A 10000-nucleotide genomic window follows, 5' to 3' on the forward strand; every position below is an offset into this window, starting at 1 on the left:
ACTGGAGTTGTGTGTGTGTGTGTGTGTGTGTGTGTGTGTGTGTGTGTGTGTGTGTGTGTGTGTGTGTCCAGGCGCAGGTCCTTCATCAGATCTGGAGTGTGTGTGTGTGTGTGTGTGTGTGTGTCCAGGCGCAGGTCCTTCATCAGATCTGGAGTGTGTGTGTGTGTGTGTGTGTGTGTCCAGGCGCAGGTCCTTCATCAGATCTGGAGTGTGTGTGTGTGTCCAGGCGCAGGTCCTTCATCAGATCTGGAGTGTATGTGTGTGTGTGTGTGTGTGTCCAGGCGCAGGTCCTTCATCAGATCTGGAGTGTATGTGTGTGTGTGTGTGTGTGTCCAGGCGCAGGTCCTTCGTCAGATCTGGAGTGTGTGTGTGTGTGTGTGTGTGTGTGTCCAGGCTCAGGTCCTACATCAGATCTGGAGTGTGTGTGTGTGTGTGTGTGTGTGTGTGTGTGTGTGTGTGTGTGTGTGTGTGTGTGTGTGTGTCCAGGCGCAGGTCCTTCATCAGATCTGGAGTGTGTGTGTGTGTGTGTGTGTGTGTGTGTGTGTGTCCAGGCTCAGGTCCTTCATCAGATCTGGAGTGTGTGTGTGTGTGTGTGTGTGTGTGTGTGTGTCCAGGCGCAGGTCCTTCATCAGATCTGGAGTGTGTGTGTGTGTGTGTGTGTGTGTGTGTGTGTGTCCAGGCGCAGGTCCTTCATCAGATCTGGAGTGTGTGTGTGTGTGTGTCCAGGCTCAGGTCCTTCATCAGATCTGGAGTGTGTGTGTGTGTGTGTGTGTGTGTGTGTGTGTCCAGGCTCAGGTCCTTCATCAGATCTGGAGTGTGTGTGTGTGTGTGTGTGTGTGTGTGTGTGTGTGTCCAGGCTCAGGTCCTTCATCAGATCTGGAGTGTGTGTGTGTGTGTGTGTGTGTGTGTGTGTGTGTGTCCAGGCGCAGGTCCTTCATCAGATCTGGAGTGTGTGTGTGTGTGTGTGTGTGTGTGTGTGTGTCCAGGCGCAGGTCCTTCATCAGATCTGGAGTGTGTGTGTGTGTGTGTCCAGGCTCAGGTCCTTCATCAGATCTGGAGTGTGTGTGTGTGTGTGTGTGTGTGTGTGTGTGTGTGTGTCCAGGCTCAGGTCCTTCATCAGATCTGGAGTGTGTGTGTGTGTGTGTGTGTGTGTCCAGGCTCAGGTCCTTCATCAGATCTGGAGTGTGTGTGTGTGTGTGTGTGTGTGTGTGTGTGTCCAGGCTCAGGTCCTTCATCAGATCTGGATACGGCGGACTGCGGTAAACCTAGAGATAAACAGAGAAACAAATATTAGCGTAGACGCTATTCTTCTTATGATGTAACAAGTACATCAGGATTTATGGGAAGTGTTCCCGGTTCCGGCTGACCTAATCTATGCAGCCTAACATTGAATTATAGAAATCTATAATGTGTTATGTGCAGGGGTGGCTGGCCAATAGAGGGGGCTAGGGCGCCCGCGCCGATCTCTATCGGACAGCAGGCTAGCGATAAAGGGAAGCCTGCGAGGCTTCTCTCGGAGCTGGTACACTAGAAAGGCCTGGCTATGCGGTCATGCTAATGCCTTATTTTGCTTTCCATTCTTACTTTTTAAAACAACGGGGACAGATCCAGCATGGACAGAAGTGCAGGATATGAAGCACCTGTCTGAGAAAGTAACTAAACAGTTTGAGTTCAATTTCAAATGCAAATGGAAAGTTTGTGCAATGTTTGTTTTTGTGTAAGAATGCCTCAGACTTTTAATAATGGCATTAAATAAATACTGACTTTTTCACAGAGCACTGGTATCCTGCAGTTTGTATTGTGTTTGGGTGGTTATTATTATTAATAATAATAATAATAATAATGATTTTTATTCATATAGCACCTTTCCAACACCCAAGGTCGCTTTACAAAGATAGGCTATGTCAGTGGCTCTCAAACTGGGGTACGTGAAGTGACAGAAGGGGGTACGCGAACAAAAAGCTGAATTGACATTGATTTTATACAACAGTTCAACAAACGACTATTAATATAGGCATTAATAGTAAGTGATGTTCATTTTAAACGTGGTATTGTCCGTATTCTTTACATCAAAACAATAGCTCCCAACGAAAGCCACAGCAGTGTTTGTGAACGAATCTGCGGCTTTGAACAAAACATGAAAGTCAATGATTCATTCATAATTACAGCCATTTACTTTGTTACTGAATGAATCGATGACTCGCTCATAAAGACAGTGACATACTGCCACCTACTGGCAGATTTAATTTAATATTTAAAAGCATCACTTAGTTTTGACAATCATTGCATATTTCTCTATTTAACATTTCTTTATTTAAAGCATTGTTTGTTTTATAAAGGTATTTGTAAAGGTAAAAAATGCACTGTAAATATCGATTTAAGGGGGAAATGTTGTCCCTTACTGAAAAAGGTGTGACTGTAGAGGGCTGAAAGTAATACAGAGGTCACTTACAAACTTAGGTTAAAGATACAAACAAAGAGGGATTCAAACAAACAAAATATAATAAGGTAGAATTTACAGACTTTGAGCTGAGAAGTAATATTCAGAGAAAAAAAATGTGATTTTTAAATGTTTTTTTTTTGTTTGTTTTTTTTAATGAGAAGGGTGAATGCTTGACGGATGTCTTAAGGAAGAGCATTCCACAACCTGGGAGCCACAACGCTAAAAGACCTGGCTCCCATGATTACCAAACGATTGAAACTGACTGAATATGGCACAGCCCCACCTAAGATATTTTTCACCAGCCGCCATTGGTTATGTGTATGCTAGGTCAAAGAGATGTGTTTTTAGTCTAGCTTTGAACTGACAGAGTGTGTCTGCTAGGGTTGTGCCGATGGGCAATATCATGGAGAGCCATGCCCCCTATCCTGGGTCACGTATATCTATTGATTAGTGTACACCAGTGGTTGGGAACCTATGGCTCGCGAGACACACCTGGCTCTTTGGCAAAAATCATGTGGCTTGCAAGGTCTCTCACCCTTTACCAACAAACGATAAAAAAATTAAGACACAAAGACACATCAACAGAGATCGGCTCTCTGCAGAAAAAGCAGGCAATTACAATTCCCTTGTTGTACAGCCTACCGAAGTCAATGGAAAGTTTCTGATAATAATAATATTCCAGTTGTACCGGCAAAAGTGCATGTTCAGTGCTGTTCGCGTGTGTCACGAGTCACCACAGCAATCAACTAACCGCTTACGTTTCTGTGGTAAGTTGTAACCTACAGCTCCTGCACTGGGAGTCAAGCTGCTGCAGATTGTTTAAGGTAACAGTTAATCGCGAAAATATATATATCCTTTTATTGAAACGGGTGCTTTGCTTTGCTTTTACTTTGACTTTTGCCGCAGAGACCCTTTATGTCCTATAAATGTGTCGTATTTTTGATAATCTGCGCAGATTTCAGTTGACGATTCTGTTTAAAGTTATTAATAACAAATCATGAATGAAAGAGAAAGAAAAAAGCAGGATGTGCTTTGTATTGAAAATAAATATTAAAAGTGCGATAAGTCGCGAAAGAGAGCTGAATTATACTGACAGGATGCTGTGCACGCGTTCTACTAAGCATAGTAGTCTTTGTCTCCGGTTGCGTGCCTAAACGGCCAAATAAACACAGATATATTTCAAAATGCCACAGCAGATGTAGATTCAAAGTAGATGTAAGTACTATGTGCATTCCTTCCCCCACCCCCTGGACGACGATATCATCGTCCATCACGATGTTTTACTGTAAACATCGTCAACTGCCAATTTAGGGGACATCTCCCAACCCTAGTGTCTGCTTCCCAGACAATGTTAGGAAGACTGTTCCAGAGTTTTGGTGCTAAATAGGAGAAGGATCTACCGCCAGCAGTCGATTTTGATATTCTTGGCAGGGGCGGAGCCAGACGATGTAAATATTCGGGGCTTAGCCCAAACCTAGGGGGATCCGGGGGCATACTCCCCCGGGGAGATTTTTTTCCCTTTTACGTCAGCTAAATGTACTATTTTTCAGGCTGTTTGAGATAATAGAATGCCTAAAAATCTATACACTATCTGGGAAAATGATAATAGTTACTCAGTAAAAAAAAAAAAAAAAAAAAAAAAATCACTCAGTAGAGCCTACAACCTATTTTGTATTTAATTGTTCTCCAGCTGTAGTGAATCCAAAACACTCAAAATGTTAAGGATAAATCATTTTCACCCCTGGCAACTTTAGCCTACACAGGTAAAATTGGAATTTGGTGTAAACATCATTACATCATATCATTACATTGTCCGCGGTTCGTCTGACGCTGCTTCTGAATCTCTCTCCGGCCGGTGAGGTTTACTGTTAGTGTTCCGTATAAAAAACTTTGCTATGTCCATATTAACTTCAGCCGGTTAGCCAGTAAGCTCGCTACGACGCCAGTGAAACGGTAATAGAGCTTTTGTTTCATTTTTTGCCGCTCCAGCCAGAAAGACTGAGAGGAAATGAAACAAAGTTTAAGTTATTTTAAAAAACCTAAAAGTTTCGGGGCTTTTGACAAAACATTCGGGGCTTAAGCCCAATTAGCCACCCCCCCCGCTCCACCCCTGATTCTAGGTGTTATCAACTGGCTGGAATTTTGAGATCGCAATAGACGTGAAGGACTATAATGCGTTAAAGGGATAGTTCACTTTGAAATTAAATTTTGATATGTTTTAGCTTACCTCAAGGGCATCCAAGATGTAGGTGTCTTTTTTTCCGCAGTAGTTTCAATTTTGATATTTTTAGGTCAAACCGTTCTTGTCTGACAGTCATATCATGCAGGTCTATGGTCACCCCCTCAAAGAGCATGCACAGAGTCCAAATTAAAACAATTCCCCATCGTCCAAATTAAACAATTCCCCATCGTCCAAATTAAACAATTCCCCATCGTCCAAATTAAACAATTCCCCATCGTCCAAATTAAACAATTCCCCATCGTCCAAATTAAACAATTCCCCATCGTAAGTTCACATTGATGGCCTAAGACACGAAACGAGCGGTTTGTGTGAGAAAACGAACAGTATTTATATCGTTTTTACCTCTTATAACACAGCCACGTCCAAGTGATCTGAGGGCGCGGGCGCTTCCTGCTGTGTGACGTGTGCGCAGACTGGTGCATAGATATATATACACTAGATTTCGCATTAAAGCCATTCGTTCCAATGAACTGCCGTAGCCAAGGCGACATCTAGTGTACATCTATGCACCAGTCTGCGCACACGTCACACACCAGGATGCGCGAGCGCCCTCAGATCACTTGGACGTGGCTGTGTTATAAGAGGTAAAAACGATATAAATACTGTTCGTTTTCTCACACAAACCGCTCGTTTCGTGTCTTAGGCCATCAGTGTGTACTTACGATGGGGAATTGTTTAATTTGAACGATGGGAAATTGTTTTAATTTGGACTCTGTGCATGCTCTTTGAGGGGGTGACCATAGACCTGCATGATATGACTGTCAGACAAGAACGGTTTGACCGAAAAATATCAAAATTGAAACTACTGCGGATAAAAGACACCTACATCTTGGATGCCCTTGAGGTAAGCTAAAACATACCAAAATTTAATTTCAAAGTGAACTATCCCTTTAAGAGCTCGCTCAAGAACTGCGGAGCTAAACCATTTAGTGCTTTGTAAGTAATCAGCAATATTTTAAAATTGATACGATGTTTAATAGGGAGCCAGTGCAGTTTTGACAGAACCGGGCTAATATGGTCATACTTCCTTGTTCTGGTAAGAACTCGAGCTGCTGCGTTTTGGACCATCTGCAATTTGTTTATTAAGCGTGCAGGACAGCCACCCAGTAGAGCATTACAATAATCTAGCCTTGAGGTCATGAACGCATGAACTAATTGTTCCGCATTTGTCAATGAGAGCATATTATGCGATTTAGATATATTGTTAAGATGGAAGAATGCAGTTTTACAGATACTAGACACGTGACTTTTAAATGAAAGATTGGTATCAAAGAGCATCTTGTGGTGAACAATTAATCCGTGCAAGTTAATACACTGAAAAAAAAAAAAAGTTTGTTGTGGTAATCTTTATTCAAAATCTGAAAAGTTACTTCTGGTCTGGAATGGCGTTGCTTCTCTGATGACGTCAGTTTGACTGGTTGCAAACACGTAACCTCTCCTCTATAACCGTCAGTCTGCTGTGAGCGAGAGATGCAGAGGAGGAGCGCTAAAGTCTAACCCTAACCTCTAGCAATATTACGTTTCACTGGGAAATACGTCACAACACTGGAGAAAAGTCGTTTGCAACTTCCGGTTCACGGGGACTTTAAGCAGGCAATCCCAGAATGCATTATGACAAAAACACATTTTTAAAAATGGACAGTTTGACCCAACATTTGTATCTTGTGTGTTTTATTATTGGAGAATTGTGTTGTTAGACATCCAGTTGTTGAAATCAAAAGTGCTATTTTTCTTCACAAAAAGAGAGCATGACTTATTAGATAATCATTTAAAATGTTTAAAGTCTAAAAGCTCTGAAATTATCAAATGACTGGAATCCTTTGCTAACCCATGACGCCACAGGATACAGTTCTGCAATATTTGCTACAAAAGCTATAACAAGACAGCTTTTTTTATTTTAAATGGTTTCATTTATCGTGTTTGTTACATAAATTTTGATTAGAGTGGAAATTATGTTAAATATGGATAATAATGTGAACTTTACTGACAACTCATTTCCACTTTAAGATTTTATATGCAGTGAGGTTTTAAACAGCCTCTGTTATGTTGGTTAAACCCACACATGGACAACATGTAAGATATCTTTGGTTCAGGTGCGATTCTGGGGCGCTCGGAGACGCAGGAGTGTGTGTTTTATAACGCGAGCTGGGAAAAGGACGGCACGAACCGGAGTGGAATCGAGTCGTGTTACGGAGAAAAGGACAAACGACGACACTGTTTCTCCACCTGGAAGAACCGCTCAGGAACCATCGAGATGGTGAAGCAGGGATGCTGGCTCGATGACGTCAACTGCTACGACAGGTGTGTGTGTGTGTGTGTGTGTGTGTGTGTGTGTGAGATCAATGATGAAAACAGATTATCTCTCTGTGTGTGTGTGTGTGTGTGTGTGTGTTGTGTGTGTGTGTGTGTGTGTGTGTGTGTGTGTGTGTGTGTGTGTGTGCGTGTGGTGATCAATGATGAAAACACATTCTCTCTCTCAGTGTGTGCGTGTGTGCGTGGTGATCAATGATGAAAACACATTCTCTCTCTCAGTGTGTGCGTGTGTGCGTGGTGATCAATGATGAAAACACATTCTCTCTCTCAGTGTGTGCGTGTGTGCGTGGTGATCAATGATGAAAACACATTCTCTCTCTCAGTGTGTGTGTGTGTGTGTGTGTGTGTGTGTGTGTGATCAATGATGAAAACAGATTATCTCTCTGTGTGTGTGTGTGTGTGTGTGTGTGTGTGTGTGTGTGTGTGTGTGTGTGTGTGTGTGTGTGTGTGTGTGTGTGTGTGTGTGTGTGTGTGTGTGTGTGTGTGTGTGTGCGTGTGGTGATCAATGATGAAAACACATTCTCTCTCTCAGTGTGTGTGTGTGCGTGTGGTGATCAATGATGAAAACACATTCTCTCTCTCAGTGTGTGCGTGTGTGCGTGGTGATCAATGATGAAAACCCATTCTCTCTGTGTGTGTGTGTGTAGAAGCGAGTGTGTGGAGTGTAAGGAGAATCCCGATGTCTTCTTCTGCTGCTGTGAGGGGAACATGTGCAACGACAGGTTTCTCTACAGTCCAGAGACGCTTCAGAGTGAGTTTTAACCCTCATGTTTTCGACGTGAAGCTGCTGAGAGACATCTAAATCAGCAGAAGCCTTTACTGTTTCACACGTTTCGCTTCAGACAGGCCTCGCAGAAATCAGAAGCATCAGAAATGCTTATCTTGTCTTTTTTTTCTTATGAGGTCTCCAACTGTTTCTTTGAAACGGGCCACCGATTTGCAAAGGCCGCCTCTAAAATAAGATTAGCACATAAACAGGATCTGCTCAGCAGGAGTGAAATGCAATAAGTTTCCAGCAACAAGCAGTTTGTCTGTCCACACCAGACGCGACAACAAATCAATCACAAATCACAGCCAATCAGAAGAGCGTGTGGGCGGAGTCTCTCGGCACTCACAACTTAATGGATAATGAATTAAATTCATAAATACTACCATTCTACAATTTTAACATTATTAAAATACATACTGAGTAACTGAAACCATCTTTGTCATAGAGTACACTCGTTTGTTAACAGTTTTAACATTCTTGTTTCCTTTCATTTATTTTCAAGATCTGAGGTCAATTATCCATTGTTCTTTCAATACAGCTATAAACTATATTCAAACTCGCATTAGACGCTTTTAACATTAAATAAAGCACATAATCAGTACATGAGATTATCATTGTCATAGTTTGTATGTTGTTGTTTCTAAAATAGAACTGCATATAGTATAGCTTTTTGGCTTTCTAAATGTCCATATTTGTAAAAGTGTCACATTTTCAGTAAATTCTTGTGTTCAGCCACATCGAACCCGGTCAGCCCGAAGCCGGACTCGTTTCCCACAATGCTCTACTCTCTGATTCCCATCATGGCTGTTGCTGTGATTCTCTTCATCTCGTTCTGGATGTACCGGCATCTGAAGCTGTCGTACCCGCCGCTGCTCGTGCCGTCACAGGTATTTCAATATCAAAATCAATATCTGTGAAAGATCTTTGTGTTCAAGAGATCATGTTAGGAGCTCTTTCACATGTCACTGCCATTATAAACGTTTATCCATATGTCTTTTGGGTTACACTTTATTTTAAGATGTCCTTATTACAGTGTAATAATACATTCAAGAACAAAGTAATATTAATTAACAACATTACTTACTGTAGGGTTAGGGTTTGGTTTAGGGTTATTTGCAAATAATTATGCATCATTTACTGCTATTATTACAGCAAGTACATGTAACATATGTAACGAGGACGCTGTCAAATAAAAAAGTGTTACTGTGTTTTGTTGCTGGTCATTCATAAAAACAACAATCAACTATTGTACCATTGGGCGGCAAGTGTCACTGCTATAAGTGATTTTCTTACTCAGAATTTTTTTCTTGTTTTCCATTGTAGTTTAAACAAGAAAAGAATGTCAAAGGTTTTTTTTTTTTTTCTTAATATTTTATGTTATTCTGCATTTCTAGTCAGTGTTATTATAGTGTCATTGATATATAATTCTATTTTTATTCATATTTTGAATTAGGTAGAATTTTTTATACTTCTGTTTTTATTCAAAATTTTAGTTAAAGCTTTACAAATTTTTTGTGTGTGTGATTTTATTCATTTAAAAAATGCATATATAGTTTTTATAGGTTTTAGTTAGTTAGAAGTTATTTAAATACTTTAAGAATTTCAAACAAAACAAGACAAAAGTACTGAATGAGAAAATTATTTCATTAAATATGTTGGGCATGTTTATCTCCTTCCAGGGGGATTCATTGAGCAACACCATCCCAGAAATCTTTATAAATGATGTTCATGTTGTGTAATAAGTCAAAGGATTGTGATTGTTCCGTCCTGACCAGTGCTGAGATTAGATTTTTTGAAGCGTACTGTCAGTGCGTTTGCTTGTTGCTTTATTCTTCTTTAAATGGGGGACAAAACAGTCCATAGAAGTGCTAATTAGATTTTTTTTTTTTGATAGCTAGGTGCATGTGTGTTTGTTAGAGTGTGTGTGTTTGTGTGTTTCTCATTGTGGCATATGAGAATCTATCACAGACACCACATCAATATTTCTCATTCTCATGCTGAGATGATTTTGAGCTCGTTCTTGCTCTCATCACAGCGCTTGTGTGCTAGAAACAGTGAAATCCCTCTCTTCATCTTTTGCTAGCGCGCCTTTCATATCATGATAGAGGTAAGAGCTTCATTCACTCTCCCATCCTGCCATGCCGATGCTGTGGTTTTCATCCTCTTTCATGAGTTTGTGATGCAGTCACTCTTGTCTGTAAATGGACTCTTCCTTCTTTTTTTTCTTTCTTTC

At 41.0% G+C, this 10000-nt stretch overlaps 1 protein-coding gene across 1 annotated transcript in view; it reads left to right on the top strand.

Moving 5' to 3' along the window:
• The window catches only part of acvr2ab (activin A receptor type 2Ab), a 133575-nt gene that overhangs the window by 61686 nt on the left and 61889 nt on the right, over positions 1-10000 (top strand). Inside the window, exons 2-4 of the mRNA XM_081380320.1 lie at positions 6779-6986; positions 7646-7749; positions 8500-8654. Of these exons, the coding sequence (XP_081236446.1) occupies positions 6779-6986; positions 7646-7749; positions 8500-8654 (467 nt within the window). The remainder of the gene's footprint in view (positions 1-6778; positions 6987-7645; positions 7750-8499; positions 8655-10000) is intronic.

Source organism: Scardinius erythrophthalmus (genome assembly GCF_964197995.2).
Source record: "Scardinius erythrophthalmus genome assembly, chromosome: 12".
NCBI lineage: Eukaryota > Metazoa > Chordata > Actinopteri > Cypriniformes > Leuciscidae > Scardinius > Scardinius erythrophthalmus.